Source organism: Puma concolor, chromosome B4, assembly GCF_028749965.1.
Source record: "Puma concolor isolate L17-30 chromosome B4, mPumCon1.1.hap2, whole genome shotgun sequence".
Taxonomy (NCBI): Eukaryota; Metazoa; Chordata; class Mammalia; order Carnivora; family Felidae; genus Puma; species Puma concolor.
In genome coordinates, this window is record NC_141673.1 from 21,133,401 (window position 1) to 21,155,827 (window position 22,427).

Genomic DNA, 22,427 nt, shown 5'->3' on the forward strand with positions numbered 1-22,427 from the left:
TGCTGAGAAATGTAGAGCCTGGTTGGGACTCTTTCCATCTCCCTCTCTCTCTGCCCCACCCTGTCTCTCAAAAATAAATAAATTTTTAAAAAAATAAGAAATCAATTAATCAGCTATCTGATGGATGTCTCCTCTCTACAAGGCACTTATGAATATGCAACTGGCTTATATAATTAGCTGAGAAAGAGGTGAAAATCCTACAAAGTTCTCACATTCATCAGAGAGAGAATCAAAAAACATCCATGAGAGATGTCAAGGGTACTCTTATAAAGAATTAATAAAGATGAATCTGTAAAATCTGGATCAGAGAAGATTTCATAGAACTTTAAAACAAAACTCTGAAGAAAATTACCAAGTTAAGAAAATATTAATGGCATTAGAATAGAATGAGAAAAACATGATCAATGTGGCAATGATATAAAGCACACCATAAGGAATCAAGAAAAAACTGATGACATTTCTGAGACTTGGGTAAAGAGGTGAAAAGAGGACAAATAGAAATAATCAGATTAAAAAATGGTATTAAAAATGGTTTTGAGTAATGAAGGAGTTTTGAGCATCCTCAATGTGGGTTTGAGAGGACTCAGAGGGCAAGAACAAGACCTTTTGGAACACTGCCATGGACTTCCAAGTCCCAAAAGGAAAAAAGTATAATAGAACTCTTTATTAACAGAGTGGAGGATACAGCTGCATAGTACACACAGGAGGGAGTATAAGCAGGATCATGTTCAGAGTTGCTAACATTTGATAAATAAATCATCTTCTCTAGGCTTCACTCACTGCCATCTTTCTAAGAATGAATGAATGAAAGAAAGAAAGAAAGAAAGAAAGAGAAAAGAAAGAAAGAAAGAAAGAAAGAAAGAAAGAAAGAAAGAAAGAAAAGAGAGAAAGAGACAGAAAGAAAGAGAAAGAGAGGGAGAGAAAGAGAGGAAGGGAGAAAGAAAGAAAGAAAGAAAGAAAGAAAGAAAGAAAGAAAGAAAGAAAGAAAGAAGAAAAGAGAAAAGAAAAAAAAAATACTTTCAAGACACAAGTTTAATCTCCAGTTTTATATCTGGAGAATTTTGTTGTACCAATGATGCAACCAAATTTTGGAAGTGTCTACTATGCAACGTATATTCTAGTAGGCACTTTGCTCATGTTCTTTCATTGATTCCATTGATTTCCTCACAACAACCCTGAAACATAAGTGCTATTATCTTTACCTTGGAGGTAAGGAAGCAGAGACTCTTAGAGGTAAAATAAGTTGCCAGAATCTCACAACCAAGAGTGGAAGACCCAGAATGAGAAATGATTGATTTTAAAGTTCTCACTTTGCAAGGCAAATTTTATTAATAGCTGCTTGCATCTTTATAGGTAGAATTTCAATGTGATTTTTATCTTTAAGATTCAAGCATGTTCTATTTATATCAAAAGAAAACATTTAAAAGAATATAGAAGCAATATAGCAAATACCAACTCTGGACATCATTCAAATTTAAGATTATTCTGGTTTGTCTGTTTATCTTGCCTCCCCTGACCAAAAAGCAAACAAAAAAACACTAAATTTTAAGTTTTAATGCCTGATCATTTACAGTCATAACAGGGCACAGAGACAACTGTATAAAATAAATAATTTATAATTGTTTTCATTGATAGCTCTTTTAATTACAAACACATAATAAATTGTAAGGACAGGGAAACTACAAAATATTCCAATTCTCTTCCCTCGGTAGTATAAGTAAGATGGACCCACAAATTCTAAGGAACTTTTGAGTCTTACAAATATTTAGTAAAAAAGTTAAAATTAAAATCTTTTCAGAACTAGAAAGTTAAAATATATTAATTCCTGTAACTAAAATTTGATACTTAAGAAACTAGTTCCTTAAACACATTTTGTGATAATTTTAATATTTTACTAATTATCATAAATTTATTATAATCTCATAATTTAAATACATATTTTTCCAAGAAAAACACTTACTTGAATTGCAGGTTGCATGGCCATCTATGTTGAAATGAAAATGCTTTTCTGAAAATAGAACAAAACATTAATATGCAAATAGTGGTAGCTTTCCTACTCCCCCACCTCCAAATTACAAGGAATCTGCTTTAATCTTCCATTTGACTGAAAACCTAAAACTTTTTCTTCTATTTGGAATAGTTTGACTGTAGGAGAATTCAATTATCACCCCTAGCTTCTCACTTATGAAAGTATTCCTCATTTAAAAGAGGAAAACCTGAAACACATTTAATATGTAGATTCTGGCATTGATATCAAAGTAATTCTTGAAGCATCTGGTGAGTAAAATAAAACTGACAATAAAACTTAGCACATATAAAAGTCTCCCAAAAATTTCCCCTGTAAACATAATGTAACTGTAATGCAAACATAAATATCACAACTGATACCGAAGTCAAGATAAAGAGATCGTATAAGTTCATCTGGACTTTGTATAAAGTCACAGGCTTAACCATTAGCTTCTTCTGCCAGACAACAAGGTAATAAAGACAGACAGCAATTTTAACTATGAAACAATACTCAGGGACTTTCTATAATAATTCTTCATAAGCTATTTTATCCATAAGGTGCTAAAGACAAAAAAAAAAAAAAAAAACAGAAACAAAAAACAGCAATTTTAACTCCAAAGTACTATTTTTGAAATGTATAAGAAAAAACTACAATTTAATTAATTAAGTTAGGTTAATAAAATTCTTTAATGTATTTTTAGAAAGGAAAAAGTGAAGAGTTTAAAAACACTCACAATAACATAGACAACAACATATAAAATTTAGGAATATTGATTGCTTATACGAGCATAATATACTAGTCTATTTTTTATTGTAAACCACCATTAAAACATTCTAATAAAAAATATAAAATGGTTTATAAAGCTATAATGCTATCAATTTCCAAGGAAAGTTATTTTCTCCCCTAAGTTATACCAAACATACCACTTTTCTTTCAGGAATATTTCTGCTGGTACCAAAGTTGAACTTGAGCTAAATCTAACAAAAGTCTAATATTACATCACGTTTTCTTTGCGGGAAGGCAAAGGACAGCAGAATGTCCTTTTTGATGTCATTTTTCCTTCTCTCTACCATAGCAAAAGGCCAAAGTACAATTGAGCATTACTAATAAGCTTGTTATGCTTCCCACGAGCTAATTCAGTGGGGAATACATTTTCCTTTAGCATAAATAATCCTTTGTCCTCAACAAAGATCCACAGTAAGAAGCTTCCGAGACCATTTTTTAAAAATGCAGCAAAGAAGCTGCTCCCATTAAAATAAGGAGTCCCACATAATCAGACAAGAGCTTTAACAGTTGGAACTGCCAACCCAAAACAAAAGAAGGCCTAAATTATAAGGCGTGTGCAAATCAAGAACAGTGACACATTCACAAAGAAGCTATCACAAGAATGTTTAGTAGTTGCACTTTTTATGCAAAAATCCAACAGAATTCGTTTTATGAAAGAAATCAAGAATTTGTGAACAACCTTCAGTCACTTGAACTTTAGCAGAAGAGTCTTTTGTATATATATTTTCAAAACATTCTTCTTGTATAATGCAAAGAACTACTTTTAAGATGACAAAATATGACCATCTAAATTACCTTTAAAAAGAGATTCTTTAATAAAATCATACTCAGATAAGCTATAATGTATCTTCACATAGGAAAAATTATCACATATGCAAATATATACTTTTATTGAGAAATTTTTATAAACTGAGATTGTATCAGTAAACCATCAGTTAATTAATGAGTAGTCACCATGTCCCAGGTACTAAGAGCCAGTTGTAGATATTTTCTAGTCACTTACTATTATCTTTCTAAACCATTTTTGTGTCTCAGGCTTTTAATCCCAAGAGTAGCATCTATTCTATAGTTGGCCCCGACCCCAGTCTGCATCATAATTATTATTCTTGCTTCTCACTCATTTGATTACCTATTCTCCTCTTTTCTTTCCCTAAAAGTCTCAGTCTCTATTTTTCTCATATAAACCAATTATGCTGAGTCAGCAGCATTTCTTTTTTTTTTTTTTTTTTTTTTTTTTTTTTTTTTTTTTTTTTTGGGTGGGGAGCTGCATCTTAATTAGCAAATTATTGCCTTTGTTTTGTTTTGTTTTTGTCTTTCTTCCTTTTGGGGGGAGTCTATTTCTATTCTTTGCCAACTTGAGGAAGTCCTTTCCCTTAGATTTGGGCAAAAAGACCTCTCATGTGACCAAGTCCAAACTATACTGTAACACTGCTGGGAATCATTCACAAGACCAGGAGCTTATCCAGAGATCATAAGGGAAGAGTACTATACTTAACCTTTAAAATCTGGGGAAAACAAAACACAGAAGGCACTCACCTACCTGAAACTTGAATAGGATTTGTACCTAACCCACTTACTCATCTTAGAAACAAGATCAGTCATGAGGTCCTTAAGATCATTTATGGTAAGCCTCTTCATACCAATTTGGCTTCAGATCATGACTGGCAAAAATGCCAACCTGTTGAACTGATCCTTTGTCCCATAGCTGTAGGCTCTGAAACTGAGTACATTTTTATTCCTCACCCATGTTACAAGATATGGCGGGAGAGCATAAAGTGGCAAAGCTCATTCCTGGTACAAATCAGGGGGCCAATTTAAAAAAGAATGGCAAAAAAGCAAAGAAATAAGGTAAGTTTTTTTCAGAAAAATAATGATATTAACTGCACCGTACCACATATCGTACTCAGACACCAGATTATTGCCAAGATACATAAGCTGCAGGGATATGATAAATTCCAAAGTTGGGATAGTGGGATAATGTTTACTGCTGAGGAGAGGGAGGAAGATGAGATTGAGGAGAAATGGCTTTCAACTGTACTGGTAAGATTTTATTTCAAGATAAGTGGTGAGAACACAGGTGTTATACTAGTCTGTACACCTTTCTGTATGTCAAAAACCATGTCATCATTTTTCAAGGCTTCATTTAGAAAAATAGTTGTAAAAGATATCCTCTCTGATTTGTTCAGGGGGAAAAAATTTCTTAGCTTTAAAATTTTGAGTTAAATATTTTCTAATTGCCTACTAGGGAAAATAGAAATGTTATAGTCATACAAAACATATTTCACTTTTTTAATGTGTTCTAAAACAACTCACCATAGAGACACCAGCTATAGTAGTAGTAGTAAAAAATAGCAGACACATCTGGTTTGAATTCCAGGTCTAGCATATTAACTATATGACCTTGGGATTCTTAATTTCTCTGATTCTCAGTGTTCTCATCTGTAAAATGAGATACCACCACCTCCTTCATATGGTTATTATAAAGATTAAGTGAGATGATACATATAAAGGACCTGACAGATAACTAGCACTTAACAAATTAGTTGGTATAATTAATACTGTGATGAGACATAATTATAGTTTATTTAATATAACTTATCAAATTAAAAAGAGATAAGGCTAATAACACTCAGAAATCATTAAACATAATATGGATAACTTATTTCACTAACATAAATAAATATAGTTATAAGTGAAAGTAAAAGCTATAAAATGCCCATGTCATAATTGGGAGGATACTCACATATTAATTTATGACTCACAATCCTGTTGGCTAGAATAAAAGTCTTTAGGAATTTATCTAACATAGGCCCTTTGCTCCATTCAGCCTATCTCCTCATTGTTCTCCCTCAGTTTCGTTCATTTCTGTGGCTATGCTGCGGTTCAGGCTGTATGCTTTTCCATGTGGTGTATATTCATTCATTTATTCAACAAGCATTTATTACTCTTCCTCTGCAGTGAACTAGCACCATAGGCAAGAGACACAGTAATGAATGTCAACAGACGTGTGACTGCCCTTACGGAATGAATACACCAGTGGGAAGGTTAAAAAAAAAAAAAAAAAGCAACCACACAAATGAATACACAGTGTTAAATCATGATAACTGCTTTGAAGAAAAGAACAGGGAAGGAAACAGCTACTTTAGACTTAGATTGAATGATTAGAAACGGTTTTGCTGGACGGAAAACATGAATTTGAAGAATGATAGGATTTAGCCAGAGAAAGAGAGGAAGAGTTCTAAGTATAGAGAATAATTTTTGTAAAGACTTTGAAGAGAGAATGTGGCACATACCTAGAACTGAAAGAAGCAGGTATGGCTGAAGCATGGAGAATGTGTGGCTTAGGATGGGGTTGAAACATTAAGCAGCAGCCCCATCACACAGGACCATGTTGAGGAAATTAGATTTCATTTTAGGAGCAGTGAGAAACCATGGAAGAGCTTTACCCAAGGGAGAGACGATCTAACTCATAGTTTCAAAAGAACTCTCTGAGGGGGAGAGAGGAGTATGGGAGTGAAATAGTAATGGGTTTAAGAGAGAAAGTGGGAAGGAAACTGAAAGGGGAATGGGTAGAGATGGGAAAAAGAACCAGGGGAATCAATGAAAGAAGGAGACAAAGACAGGGGTAGAAACAGTGAGACCATATAGGAAATGGGAGCATACAGGAAATGAGGTGGAGAGGTGCCTAGCAGAGGAAGGGTTAGGAATCTACTGCAGTACTGCAGTAGTTTGGTGACAAATGATGGTGACTGAACTAGAATGTGGATAGTGTCTCTACTCAAGAGAAGTGGATGGATTTGATATCCACTTCAGTTAGAACCAAGACTTGATAATGGTTAGAAATGGAGAGGTGGATAGGAGGGATGTAAGGACAGAGTGAACTATTAAGAATGACTCCCAGGTTTCTGGCTTAAGCAACTGAGCAAATAGTTAGTGGGAGATGAGGATGATGGGAGTCTGAATAGATCAAAGCAGGGAACAGAGTACTAACAGGTCAAAAGTGCTGTGCTTTGGTCATGTTTAATTTGAGAAGCCTTTAAAGACAGCCAAGTGGGAGTGTCGATCTAGCAGTTGGAAATACTATTCTAGAGCTAAGAAAAAAGTTCAAGGAGGTAGAAATTGTCAGCAAATACTTGGGAGGTAAAGCCACTGAAAAGAATGAGATCATCTAAGAAAGAAATGGAGAAAACAGTGATAAAGGCCTAAGAACAAGTCCTGACAAAATCCAACATTTAGACATGAGAGGAGTTAGCAAAGGACATAGAGAAAGAAGAGTTGAAAAGATCCCTCATCTAAGATCATCTCAGCTAACTGGGCTTATAATTTATTACCTCCTCCCAGTAGCCTTCCTGACTGGTCTGAATTCCTTCTGATTTTATCTTTAACTCTTGAATTCACATAGCATTTCTAATCACGTCCTTTATACTGCTTCATACCATTTTGTATTATTTCTGTACATTGCTTCACCAACTATAAGTTCCTGGACTGCTGTTGGAAACAGTATTGAAAAAAGTATTCAAGCCTAAAGTTTAGGAAACATTTTTGGTAGGAAAAATTTCAAAATCTCTGGGGAAAACTGGGTTGTCTCCCTTCTCCACACTGCTTTTGTTGTAGAACAAAATGTGACAGTAGGTTAGAAGCAGCTACATAGTAGACAAGTATCTACTGGGAGACCATTTTTGGTATTCTTTATTATTTTCATTTATTATGTAACCTAAATTGATAAATGATTTTGCCTTTCACCCAGCATGTCCAAAGTGAAATATGTACAGTGGTTACTGGTTAAGGTACCAGCAGGTCAAGTGAGATGCCTTAGAATCACTAAGAAAAAGAAAATGACTAAAAATGGTATATAGGCAGAGTATCCAAGTGAAAAGGACAGAATAGCTGTGCCAAGGGGCAAGGATTCTGGAAGCAATGTGCTACTCAGGAATTTGTATGCCTCAGTGGACAGTACATTTTTATTACATCTTAAATAAACTCTATTTGTGGTAGACAGAATAATGACTCCCCAAAATGTCTACATCCTAATCCCCAGAATCTGTGTGTGAGCAAGATGTGCTTTACAGATTAAGTAAATTAAAGACTTTGGGATAACAGATGATCTTGGTGAGTTCAATGTAATCACAAGACTCTTTATAAGAAGGATGCAGAGGCCAAAATCACCGATAAACATAGATGCAAAAATCCTCAACAAAATATTAGCAAACTGAATTCAACAATACATTAAAAGGATCATACACCATGATCAAGTGGGATTTATTCAAGGAATGCAAGGATGGTTCAATATGCACAAATCAATCAACATGGTATATACCATGTTAACAAACTAAAAAATAAAAATCATATAATCATTCAATAGATATAGAAATAGCATTCTAACAAAACTCAACATCAATTTATAAGACAAACTCTCAACAGACTGGGTATAAAGGGAACACTACATATCAAAGGTCATATATATCAAGCCCATAGCCAACATCATATGGTCAAAAACTGAATGCCTTTCCTCTAAAATCAAAAACAAGACATGGATCCCTACTCTCTCTACTTTTATGCAACATAGTATTTGGCAGTCATAGCCAAACCAATTAGGCAAGAAAAAATAAAAATATCTAAACTAGAAAGAAATAAAACTGTCACTATTTGTACATTACATGATATTACATATAAAACACTGTAAAGATCACCAAAAAATTCTTAGAATAAATGAATTCAACATTTAGACAAGAATCAATACATAAAAATCTGTTGTTTTGCCCCATGTCAGGCTCTGAACTGATGGCGCAGAGCCTGCTTGGGATTCTGTCTCTCCTTCTCTCTGTCCCTCCCCTGCTCATGTTCTCTCTCTCTCAAAACAAATAAACTTTAAAAAAAAATCTATTGTTTCTATACACTAATAATAAATTATCAGCAAGAGAAATTAAGTAAATAATCCCATTTACAGTGGCATCATAAAGAATAAAATACCTGGGAATAAATTTAACCAAGGAGGTAAAAGATGTGTACAAACTGAAAATTGTAAAACATTGATGAAAGAAATTAAAGGCACGAATATATGAAAAGATATTTCATGCTCTTAAACTAGAAGAATTAATGTTTTTAAAAGGTCCATATTACCCAAAGCAATCTACAGATTCATTGCAATCCCTTCCAAGATTCGAATGGCATTTTTCACAGAAACAGAACAAACAATCCTAAAATTTGTATGTAACCACAAAAGGCTCCAAATAACTAAAGCAATCTTAAGAAAGAAAAACAAAGCTAGAGACATCACTCTCCCTGTTTTCAAAACTATATTACAAAGCTGCAATAATCAAAACAGTATAGGTAGCTACACTTGCAATAAGTACAGAATAATGGATAGACTTGTGGAATCACTATGTTGTACACTTGAAGCTAAAGTAACAATGTGTGTTACATTACACTTCAATAACAACAACAACAAAAACAGTATGGTACTGGCATGAAAACAGACATACAGATCAATAGAACAGATTAGAGAACCCAAAAATAAACCCATGTTTGTGGTCAATTTTTAACAAAGGAGCCTAAAATATGTTATAGGGAATGAACAGTCTCTTTAGTAAATGGTGTTGGACAGGGGCACCTGCGTGGCTCAGTCAGTTAAGCATTCAACTTCGGCTCAGGTCTGATCTCATGGTTTGTGAGTTCAAGCCCAGTCAGGCTCTGTGCTGACAGCTTGGAGCCAGGAGCCTGGAGCCTGCTTCAGATTCTGTGTCTCCATCTCTCTCTGCCCCTCCCCCCACTCGCACTTTCTCTGTCTGTCCCTCAAAAATAAATAAACATTAAAAAAAAATTTTTTTCATGATGTTGGGAAAACTGGACAACCACATGCAAAAAAATGAAACTGGACCACTATCTTACACCATTCACAAAAATTAACTCAAATGGATTAAAGGCTTGAATTTGAATGTAAGACCTAAAACCATAAAACTCCTAGAAGAAAACATTGGCAGTAAGATCCTTGACATCAGTCTTGGAGATGATTTTTTGGATCTTACTCCCAAGGCAAAGGCAACAAAAGCAAAAATAAGCAAGTGGGACTACATCAAACTAAAAAGCTGACGCACAGCAAGAAAACCAACAACAAAATGAAAAGGCAACCTATGGAATGGGAGAAAGTATTTGCAAATCATATATCTGATAAGGGCTTAATATCCAATTCAACTCAATAGCAAAAAAAAAAAAAAAAAAAAGGAAAAGAAAAAGAAAAAGAAAAATCTGATTAAATAATGGTCAGAGGACCTTACCTTTACAGACATTTTTCCAAAGAAGACATACAGATGGGCAGGCAGCAAGACATCATGAAAAGGCAACATCACAAATCATTAGGGAAATGCAAATCAAAACTACAATGAGATATCATCTCACACCTGTCAGAATGGCTATCATCAAAAAGATGAGAAATAACAAGTGTTGGTGAGAATGTGGAGAAAAGGAAAACTCATGCACTGTTGGTGGGAATGTAAATTGATATAGCCACTATGAAAAACAGTATGGAATTTCCTAAAAAAAAAAAAAAAAAATGAAAATGAAAATGAAACTACCACATGATCCAACAATTCCATTTCTGGGTATTTAATCAAAGAAAATGAAAGCAGTGATTCAAAAAAGATATATGCACCTCCATGTTCACTACAGCATTGTTTACAATAGCCAAGATACATAAACAATGTAAGTGTCAACTGATGGATGAATGGATAAAGATGTAGTACACAAATACAATGGAATATTATTCAGCCATAAAAAAAGAATGAAATCTTGCCATTTGTGACAACATAGATGGACCTGAAGAGCATTATGCTAAGTGAAATAAGTCAGAGAAAAACAAATGCTGTATGATCTCATTTATAGGTGGAATCTAAACAAACAAACCAAGCTTACAGATAAAGAGAACAGATGGGTGATTGCCAGAGGGAGGAGTAGGGGGTGGGCAAAATGAGTAAAGGGGGTCAAAGGATACAACCTACAGTTATAAAGTAAGTAAGTCATGGGGATGTAATTATAGCATGGTGACTGACTATAGTTAATATTTTATTGCATATTTGGAAGCTGGTAAGAAAGTAAACTTAAAGGTCCTCATCACAAGAAAAACAATTATAACCATGTATGGGGATGGATGCCAGCTAGATTTACTGTGGTGACCATTTTACAAGATATACAGATATCAAATCATGTATATTGTACATCTGAAACTAATATAACATGATATGTCAATTGTGCCTCAATAAAAAGAAATACATTTTATTTTTAAAAAGGATGCAGAAAAGTCAGAGAAGGCAAAGTGAGAAGCAGAGAGAAAAAAGGAGATATCATGATGGAAAAGAGGCAGAGAGGGAGACAGATTTGGGTTGTGCCACTGAGGGCTGTGACGATGGAGGAAGGAGTCAGGGAATACAGGCATCCTCTCAAAGCTGGAAAAGGGAAAGAAATGGACTTTCCCCTGGAGCCTCCAGAAAGAAGGAAGCCCTGACAATATCTTTTTTTTTCCTTTCTTAGCTCATTTCTGATTTGTGACCTCTCAAACCATAAGATCATACATTTGTGTTGTTTTAAACCAATAAGTTTGTGGTAATGTGTTCTGGTAGTAATAGGAAAGTAATACACATCTTAAGTGGAGAATGGAAACTGCACCCAGAGGGTCAAGACATTTGGCCTGAAGAAACTGATACACATCCAGAACATGATTAGAAGATATAGCGAGCCCATCATGTTTGAAGCAACAAGGAAAATGGCACCAGTTGTAAATAGTATGCTAAAATATAAACAAAACCAACCAAACAAAAAAACATGCAAAATTTATAGGTGAAACCCATTGTGCTATGCATTGTCTACCATCATCATCATCACCATCACCATCACCACCAAAGGGCCCTGCCTCTGTGTAACTGAGATCATTTATTCATTTACTCACTCATTTAAACATTTACAAAAGCTTCCTGTGTTTACTACAGGGAACAGCACCAACATTCGCCAAGTTAAACAGGTCATCCATGATTCCTTGCTCTCCCACGCCTCCACCGCCTCCTTGAATCCCTCAGTCAAAACAATCTGTGACCATATCTTATTGCTTGTACCTCTAAGTTTTCTCTTCAATATCTATGGCCACCCCTCTAGTTCAAGCCACCATCACCTCTCTCTAGCTTTACTGAAACAGCTTCCAATCAGTCACCTTTTCTCCAGCCTTGCAAGTCTCCAACCTGCTCTTCACGTACTACAGCCAGACAGATCCTTCACAAACACTCATCTGAGGACACCTTACTACTCCCCTGCTTAAAACCCTTAATGACCCTCCAATGCCTTCAGGATAAAGCCCCAACTCCCCAACAAAGCTAACAAAGCTTTATAAGTTCCTGCTAGCCTCTTCTCTTGATCCTCACACTCCAGCTATACTGAACTTCTTTCAGACCCTTTGAGCATGCTCTCTCATCTCTGGGACTTCGACATGATGATCTATCTACATGCAACAATCGTTCTCCTCCTTTCCTCAAGACTCCCTCCTACCTATTTTCAGATTCAATTCCTCTAAGGAAAAAAAAAAAACACACACACAAAAAACCTCATGAACTCCCTCCCCACTTTAGGGTACACAGCAATCAATACATGATTCTATTTTACTCTATACTTTATAAAATAAGAATCTTGGGGGGTGGGTGGGTAACATTCTCCATTTCTTCTACTACAATATAGAAATTAGTGCTAAAATTAGTACCAGACTTACTCCTAAATACAATAAATGTTGCATTTATCACTAAAGGGAACATGAAACAATAATGAAGTAAATCTGTGGTACGTGCATTTAAGGAAAAAGCAGCTTCCAAAACAGATGAAGACTCAAGAGAAAGAAATAAGATTCTTAGAGCTTCATAAAAAATCACGTTATTTGCAAAATTATAAAGACTGTTCATTTGTTGGGAGTCTTTGCTTTTCTATTTGAAATTTTTCTCTTGCAATGTTTCATAGAGATTCCACCTGAATAACTTAATTTTATGTTTGATAGAACTATTCATTTATCCTAAAAATTTTTAAACAACTTCCATCAGTTAGCCTTTATATATGATAAACTAAAAGACTCTATGGAAAACATACACATACACAAACACTAATATAAAGAAATGTAAAAACAACATAAAGCATCTATTAACAGGAAGGTGCTCAAATAAGTTGCAGTATATTATTCAGCCACTTGAAAAAGGAAGAGCTATAGCTACTGCTATGAAAAGATGTCTATTATACATTATGTGACCAAAAGCAATCTGCAGAGCAGTATGTATGTTATTAGGATCACAATGTTTTCCAAATTGGGGGAGGGAAGGTGTGAAAAAGAAAAACTCCTGCACAAACAAGTTTTTCAACAGCCAATTTTATTTTTAGAATAAAAAATAGTAACAAGTCATCCATCAAGAAAAAATAAGTCATTATGTTTAAAACTCTATGTAAAAGGAGTTCTCCACCATAGCTAATATTATACTATTACAGAAAAATGTATGGTGTGTGACAGTAGGCAGAAGTCTCTATTAGCACTTCAGCAATATCTATCACATGACTGATGGTCTTTGTACTATAAATTCCTAAAAGCTTTCAACATCAAAGATGAAATTAACATTTAGTGCATTTGCTACATTTTATTACATTCTAGTTCTTTGGAAATTAGTGATTTATAAAATACATGGTAACTCTGTTAAAACAAACTACTCTGTAGCAAAGTAATAGCATGAGAAAACTTTTTAGAATGAGAAACACTGAAGAAATACAATTGTAATTACTGCCTTACCTTGTAAGCATGGCTTCTGAGGCATTTCTCTGTGGCAGTTAAATTTCAATTAAAAATGGGGAAACCGGCAGTGGGACAAACTTACTGACAGACTCAAGCTTCCTACTCTCTCAAATTCCATGTATATCACATGGTTCATTAGGTACGTAAAGGTGTATCTGATATCGAAGTATAGAAAGCAATAGGTAACAAGAAAGCAAAACACATGCACACATTCACGCAGACATACACAGACATGTTACTGTAAGAAAGTAAAATCTAACAATACATATTAACCTTAATCCCTTACTTTCCTCATCAACAGTAGGCTTGGAAATATTATTGAAATAACTGAACTTTCTTCTCTTATCTCCAAACTTGAGATTTACAGGAGGAAAAAAAAACAATTGAGGAGTGCGGCATAGTAAAAATATAGTGAATACACAAAAGCTAAATGGAAAAATACAAACTGGGAAACATTATTTTTAAATTGGTAAATTCTCCAAACACCACTGGACTCATTTAGTGTTTTAGTAATACATTTGTTACTGACTTTATTCTCTTATCACACACTTTGATCTACCATCACAAATTATTTCATTATTTTTTTTAATTAAAGAAATGTTCAAAATAAACCTATGCCCATGGCAGAAATGAACCTGGGCCATACAAACAACTCTGTGCAGAGAAGTTATATAGTGCTGGGAATATAAATGAAGGGCGGTGTGACACAAAGAAAACCGTGGACTGAATTCCAGGAGGACTTAGTAGGTTATTTGCTTTCTCTGAGCTTCAGTTTCCTCATCTATTACAGGGAGGATTACTTACAGGTTTAACAATAATGTAAGTTAAGCACCTAAAACACATACCTGCACATCCTAGGTAATAATGAGTCTGATAAATAGTAACAGTATTTAGTATGTGCCAGATACTATTTTTAATGCTTTACAGGCATTTAATTAATCAATGAATGAGAACTCATCGCTGCCTCTGGCACTGCCTTTACCTTCTGCTCTCTCAGCCCTTTGGGTGTAGCTTGAAACTTTGAATACAAATTAAACAGCACAGAAATAATAATAGCTCTGTGCCGGGCACTGTACTAAACCATTTACATGGATTATTTCATTTAATCCTCATAACAACCTTTCCATCAATAAGGTAGGGAACTAATATTGACCTTCTTTCACAGATCAGGAAATTTATTTAGCCTTAGAAAGATTAAACAACTTGCCTAAGGTCACACACATGGTAAAACCTGATTTCAGAGCCTGAATGTTTAGCAACTCTGCTATGCTGAAAAGAAATATTACTTTTAATTCAGTAATGTCAAAATAGCAGAGGCATCTACTATCCAAAGTCGGTTGGCTTTTAACGAGCTTTTGAAACAGATGAGTCAGACAACTTGTATCAGAATCTACGCGAGAAAATTCTCATCGGTTTCCACTTTTTCATTCAAATCCATTCCAATCTCCTCCCAAAGAAAATCTGAGGTGGTGAGAATTCTAATTCTTAACAATTTAAGCGCCAAGAGAGGTGATCAAACAGCAGTTCACTAACTGCTTATCTTCTGAGAAAGTAGTTGTTAGCGCGCTTCATCCGAGCAAAAGAAAACCCAAAGCGTGACTTGGACTGGGCCTGCAAAAAAAACACCCCCATCTCTTCACTTAAAGGCTGGATCAGCAACTCCACCGTGCGTCCCGTAAAGCACTCTTAAATCCATAAAGTTCAATCCCTGGGTTTGAAAAGATTACTTAGGAACCAGGAGTGACTCCAAGAGGAAGCAAGCTTTCCAAGTTCTCCCTGGATTTCCAGAGCAATCTACAAGTCTTCCCTTTCTTTTGCAATCCTCCCCCAAGGCAGCCCTCCAAGCTGAGGGGTGCAGGTGGGAAAGCAGAGCCCTGCCCGGACCAGAGAGAACAAGTAGGGAAGAAGCTGTCAGCTCTGCCGGCAGGCAAAAAGGAAGGTCTGTGTCATTCTCTCCCCAAGGTCAGTAACTTCATTCATTCTTCCAAAGGGTGGTGTTGAGGAATCAAGTGACCCTTATCTGTGCTACGCGCTTGGGGATAAGGGTGCCCCCGGAGACCCTCAACTAAACTGCAGGCTCTGATCCCTCTCTAGATTCCAAAGCAGAGCGGTAAAGGCGGATACCTCTTTCCCCACCTACTGTGTCTGCACCTGCCGTCCCCCCGCCCCTGCACACCTGTTGCGCCTCACGCCACACACAAGGGTGGGCAGGAGAGGGCCGGGGAGGGCAGGCAAAACTTCACCTTGACAGCCCCAGGGACCAATCAGACGACGCGAACTCTGCGGCGGGCCAATCGCAGAACGTCTTGGATCCCGCAGCCCCAAACAAACCACCGCTTGGACTCCGCTGAGCGCGAGAAGGGGGGTGGGGGTGGGGGTCCCTCGACCGGCACCTGAGGGGCAGCAGCCCCTAGAAGGCGAGGGAAGGCTCGCGAGTTAAAAAGAAGGCAAACGGGGAAGTACTCACTCGCCCCGGCGCGGGATGGTCACTTCTTCCTGCGGGGTGACATCTCAATTCAATCTGTGCGGAGCCGGCACGCCCCTGACCAACCGCCGCCGCCTCCGCCTGAGCCTCCGGGCTCGCAGCGGTTCGCCGCCTGTTTCGAAAGGACCAATCAGAAGGCGGAGGGAGGGCGTGGCTGGAGGCCCCGCCCCGACCGCCGGGAGCACGCGACCGGCGCGCGCGTCTCAGTCAGCCCAGGGTGCCCCGCCTTCCTCCTCTTGGCGTCTCCCAACTCTGGTGGCCAAACCCCGCTTTTCAACCGAAAGGCAAAGTGGCTCGGTCACGGAGCGAGTCCGCGCATCTGGCCCCTACGCGACCTCAGCAGCCCCGATATTTGTCCCGATAGGCATAAGAGGTGAGGCAGCATCGCCTCCAAACATCCTGAAGAGTTGCAAGGTAGAGTTCAAGGGCGTTGCCCTGAGTTTTATTCACATCTGTGAAGAGCCCTTACCAACCCTAAGCCACTGGAGATCTGGCTGTACTGAGGGCGCCACGGTTTCCGGAGACAAACTGTCACGCAGCAGGAATGGGAGTCGCTTCCTGACAGAGGTCCCTCTTCCTGTGAGGGGTTGGTGGTGAAAGATGGAGAGGATCCTGTAACTCCCAGTCACAACTGGAAGCAAAAAGACGATGTTGGCTCTTCAGGAAACATACCAGGCAACGGAGTAAAAAAAAAAAAAAAAAAAATTTAACCTTATCACAATGAGGGACGCTTATTAGCTGCTGTGAGGGTTTAAATAAAGCAGAGACTGGAGTTCGATGTAGCAATAAATAGGTCTCTAACTGTAACTGGCTTGCTAATAGTGAAGAAGAAAAAAAAATCAATGGCCAAAAGCCTGGAGGCCCAGATCCTTCCCCTCTTGTTGGATTTTGTCAGGTCACGTCACTTCCCCGGGCCTCAGTTTCCCATCTGTAACGTGAGGGCGTTCCCCTGGAGTGAGGTTCTCTCTCTAGCGTTTATGCCTTCATTCACTCATCAAGAACAATGAGGAGGTTCTGCTGCTGCTTTGCTGAGGAGACTAAAATGAAGACAGTCCCCGCCTCCAAAGTGCTCAGCGCCCTGGTACAGGCTCAGTGAAGGTGTGCCAGAGAGGAAACCCCCAACAGTCACGGAGGGTGACCATCAGAGGTTCAAAAGGAGCTGAGTTTTGAAGGATGAATAGGAATCTGCCAAGAGCGAGGATAATTGGGGATAAGGAGTGCTCAATCACGTTTCCAGAGATGTGAGAGCACCTGGAATGTTCTGGGAATTGTAGTTTTGAATGACTAAAGTTTGGGGATTGGGAGATGGGTCAAGCTGGAGGCGTAGGCACGATGAAAGGCCTGGTAGGTGCTCAGGAATTTAGAATTTTTCTTGGAAGTCGTTTGGGATTAGCTATTAAAGGGGTATGAGGTTTCAGAAAAAACAAAAAACAGTTTCCAAGGATTTCTGAAGAATAGAATAAGACTGGCGACAATTCCCCCCAAAAAAAAAAAAAAAAAGTTAGCCATCGCCTAAACTGATTCAAAAGTGATACAGCTGGAGAGGAAGAGGTCTCTGGAGATACCTAAGAGGCTGACTTATCTGGACTTGGTTACCATGTGACAGCGGTGCCAATCTAAGGAATGTGGGGAAAGAAAACTGCATTTTGGTTTCAGTTTGAAGTGTGAGAGGAACATGCAGGGTGGTTAGGTCTGAAGTGGTTTAAACTGGCTGATGCAGGAGACACAGATTTGAGAAGTTAATTCGATAAATATTATCAACTACTTGCTCTGCACCAGACTCTCTCCTAGCACAAAGGGTCCTGTTCTCACAGAGCTTACATTCTGGGGTGGGTGGGTCACATGGCCATTCAAACCTTGACAGTCTAAGTGGTAATTAAACCTGATGCCCTGGAGTGGTTGCTCCTTTTTAGCTAAAGTTAATCCCAGAACCCTTTGCTCCCCCTGACTGCAGCAGATCAATTTGCACAGGCCCTGCTGTTCAAATAAACACATGTTTTATAGTGTTTCTGTTTAAAACTAAAGGACAGTTTGTCACGTGACATCATTTAGCCAAACTTTGAAGTGGAGTTGTAGCTTTAAGTTGGATTTGTTGGGGCCTAATATAAAAATCTGGCCACTTCTCTATAGAACTTTTAAGAGTTGACAAGTCGTTTTTTTTTTTCTTACACGCATACTATGTGCCTAAACATTTGAATACCACTTAATAAAAGTTGAAAGTGTGTTGTACTCCTATATGTACTCTCTCTCCCTCATATACACACACACACACAGACACACACACACACACAACACTTAGTATTTCTGAAGCACATACTGAAACTGGCAGCAGGATACTTCATACTTCATGCTTGCTTTCTTTTTATTTTCATTGTCTTTGTAGTTTGTCTTGGTAACTTCTGTGCCTTATAAAGATATAAGACAGTGTGGAAGAAAGTGACTCTGCAATCAAAAAGTCTATGCAGGGGCACCTGGGTGGCTCAGTCAGTTAAGTGTCCAACTGTCCAACTCTTGATTTCAGCTCAGGTCTTGATGTCACAGTTTGTGAGATTGGGCTCTGTGCTGACAAAGCAGAGCCTGCCTGGGATTTTTCTCTCTCCCTGTCTCTCTGCCCCTCCCCTATGTGCTCTCTCTCTCTCAAAATAAATAAACATTTTTTTTTAAAGTCCATTAAATCACTTCTCTTTAAGCCCATATCCTTCACTGAATAAATGTATAGATTGGGTGAGGAGTTCTCTTCTAAATTCTTTGATTCTTGGTGCTTTTCCCTTCTGTTCCCTTCCCTTCTTGTGCTTTCCCCTGCTTTTTACTTTCTGTACAAAAAGTAAGAAAGTTCTCCTGTTGCTTTCTAAACCTCACTTTTACATTAACTCCCAGTTAGTAACCCACACCCTAAGTGCACTCACCATCTTACCTATCTTGATTTTAACACTGCAATTACTAATTGAGGGTTCCACTTAATGAGGTACAATCTACTTTCATGTGTAGATTTTCTAATTAGTGGTTAGGTTAATAGCCATATTTTAGAGGTCCTTATTTTACTTGAAATTGCCATGGTTAGAACATGTACAGCAAGTCTCACCAGTCTGTGTCCATCAGATGACAAAGTCTATTATAAGTTATGACTTTGCCAGAATTATGAAGATGTACCTACTTTAAGAAAGTACCATGCTTGGAAATCTAAGTTTTAAAAAAAGTTATTACATTAGGAATAATCATTTATCTGACTAATCAAACATCTCTCCAGAATACAGAAGAACCTTCAAAATCATATGCACCTTGGATGTTGAGATATGATTTGGCTTTTTCACAGCCCTGAAAGAATGCTCTAGTGCTTAAAATATACCATAGTTGCAAAAATAAGTTTAAAATGGATTAAGAACTTAGTGTGAGACCTGAAACCACAAGAGCCCTAGAAGAGAACACAGGCAGTAATTTTTCTGACATCAGCTATAGCAACACTTTTTTAGATATGTCTCCTGAGGCAAGAGAAATCACAAAATAAATTGGGACTACATCAGCAGAGCAAAGGAAACAATAAAACTGAAAGGCAACCTATGAAATGGGAGAAGATATTTACAAATGACATATCTGATAAAGGGTTAGTATCTAAAAATATATAAAGAACTCCTGCCGCCTGGTGGCTCAGTCAGTTAAGTGTCCTACTCTCGGTTTCAGCTCAGGTCATGATCCTAGAGTCGTGGAATTGAGCCCAGAGTTAGACTCTGCACTAAGCGTGGTGCCTGCTTAAGATTCTCTCTCTCTCTTTCTCTCTCTCTCTCTCCCTCTCCCCCACTTTCACTCTCTCTCTCTCTCTTTGAAATAAAATACATATATTCAAAGAACGTATACAACTCAACACCACAAAAACAAATAATCCAATTTATTTTTTTCAAATAATCCAATTTAAAAGATAGAAGACATGAACAGACATTTCTCCAAAGACGACATACAGATAGCCACAGACACATGAAAATATGCTCAACATCACTAATCATCAGAGAAATTCAAAATCACGATGAGATATCACCTCACACCTGTCAGAATGGCTACAGTCAAAAATACAAAGAACAACAAGAAAATACAAGAAATACAAGAAACAAGAAGTGTTGGCAAGGATGTGGAAGAAAAGGAACTCATGCACCATTAGTGGGAATGCAAACTAGTGCAGCCACTGTGGAAAACATTATGGAGGTTCCTCAAAAAATTAAACATAGAACTACCATATGATCCAGTAATTCCACTACTGGGTGTTTACTCAAAGAATACAAAAACACTAATTTGAGAAGATATACACACCCTTATGTTTATTGCAACATTGTTTACAATAGCCAAATTATGGAAGCAGCCCAGGTGTCCACCGATAGACGAATGGATAAAGATGTGATACACACAGAAGCACACACATGCACACTTACATATGTGTATATATATATACATATATATATATATGTATATATATATATATAAGTATATACAGTGGACTATTATTTATTCATAAAAAAGAATGAAATCTTGCCAGTTGCAACAACATGGGTGGATCTAGAGAGTATAATGTTAAGTGAAATAAGTCAGAGAAGAGACAAATACCATATGATTTCACTCATTTGTGGAATTTAAGAAAAAAATGAACAGAGAAAAATGGAGACAAACCAAAAAACAGACTCTTAACTACGGAGAACAAACTGGCAGTTACCACAAGGAGGTTGGTAGGGGAATGGGTGAAATAGGTGAAGGGGATTAAGTGTTCACTTATCTTGATGAGCCCTAAGTAATATATAGAATTGTTGAATTACTATATTGCATACCTGAAACTAATATAACATTGTATGTTAGGTATACTAGAATTTTTATTTATTTTTCATTTTTTTAATATTTATTTTTGAAGAGAGAGAAAGAGAGAGAGAGAGAGACCGAGCGTGAGTGGAGGAGGGGCAGAGAGGGAGACACAGAATCTGAAGCAGGCTCCTTTGAGATGTCAGCACAGAGCCTGACGTGGGGCTTGAACTCACAAACTGCGAGACCATGACCTGAGCCAAAGTCAGGTGCTTAACTGACTGAGCCACCCAGGAGCCCCTGGAATTTTTTAAGAATACCGTAGTTGTTGCTTTTTTTGTTTTGTTTTGTTTTGATTGATTAGTTGTTTTGTTCTGCATTTTGTGGCAGCTGCTGTTGCATTTAATGTCTTGATATTTTTGGGTGTCAATCTATGGATTATGTCTGATGTGAAGTACTGGATAAAATTTGGGGGCAATGGAAGTCTTGATTTATTCACAATCAATTAAACTACTCATTCAGCAGATAGTCTATTGAGAACCAACTACATTAAAAACAACATTTAGCTTATCTTAAAGAAATGTATATTATAAATATATATAAGTAATTCAATGATATAAAATGTTACAATAACAACAGTTGTGATTAATACTAAAACGTTCTATCTATGTAGTGGGTGGAATAGTGTGCCCCCACGCCCAAATTCATGTCCATCTGGAACCTCAGAATGTGAACTTATTTGTAAATAAGATCTTTACTGATGAACTCCCTCTTCAATTTTGAGAATTTGCTAGTATGGCTCACAGAACTCTGGAAACAGTTTATTTACTATTACTGGTTTCTTATAAAGGGTACAACTCAATAGCCAAAATGGAAGAGGCACAGGGTTGGGTAGGGGGTGGGGGAGAGAACATGGTGTTTCCATGCTCTCTCCAGCACCCTGTACCCCAGCACCTTGATGTGTGCACCAACCCAAAAAACTCTCCAAACCCATCATTTAGGGATATTTATGGAACATCCATTACACAAGCATGATTGATTAAATCCCTGGCCACTGGTAATTGACCTCTCCCCACTTCAGAGTCTGGGGATGGGGTTGAAAGATCCAGCTCTCTAATCACAAGGTTGGTTCCTCTAGCAAACATCTCCCATTCTGAAGCATCTAGATTCCGCCCCCCCCCCCCCATCACCTTATTAGCATAAACTCAGGTGTGATTGAAAGGGGCTTGTTATGAATAACAAAAGATGCTCCTTTCACCCCTATTAGGAAATTTCAGTGGTGTTAGAAGCTCTGTGTCAGGAACCAGGGACAAAGCGCCAATATGTATTTCTTATTGTATCACAGTTTTCTACATGACAAGCATTATGATTTGCCATTACAAGGTCTTAACTACATGAATAAATCCACACTTACAGGAGAAACTCCTAGCTCTCTCCCTTCCAGCTCATTTCTCACCACCTTCTGTACAGATGCCTTGTGATCTAGAAACACCAAACCACACTCCTTTCCTAAACTGGATCTCATCTTTCACGCATTCAGAAATTTACTTCTCTATCTTAAGTGTCCTTTC

General features: G+C 37.5%; 1 protein-coding gene across 2 annotated transcripts in view; it reads right to left on the reverse strand.

Moving 5' to 3' along the window:
* GAS2L3 (growth arrest specific 2 like 3) overlaps nucleotides 1-16,199 on the reverse strand; it is a 40,596-nt gene extending 24,397 nt beyond the window's left edge. Inside the window, exons 1-2 of one of the 2 annotated variants that reach the window (XM_025926952.2) lie at nucleotides 16,063-16,199; nucleotides 1,961-2,008 (exon numbers count right to left, since the gene is read on the reverse strand). In XM_025926952.2, coding sequence (XP_025782737.1) covers nucleotides 1,961-1,984 — 24 coding nt within the window. In that variant the 5' untranslated portion in view covers nucleotides 1,985-2,008; nucleotides 16,063-16,199. Of the gene's footprint in view, nucleotides 1-1,960; nucleotides 2,009-2,931; nucleotides 3,166-16,062 lie in introns of those variants that run through there. The other variant, XM_086712553.1, reaches the window with a different exon arrangement.
* Nucleotides 16,200-22,427: the final 6,228 nt, after the last annotated feature.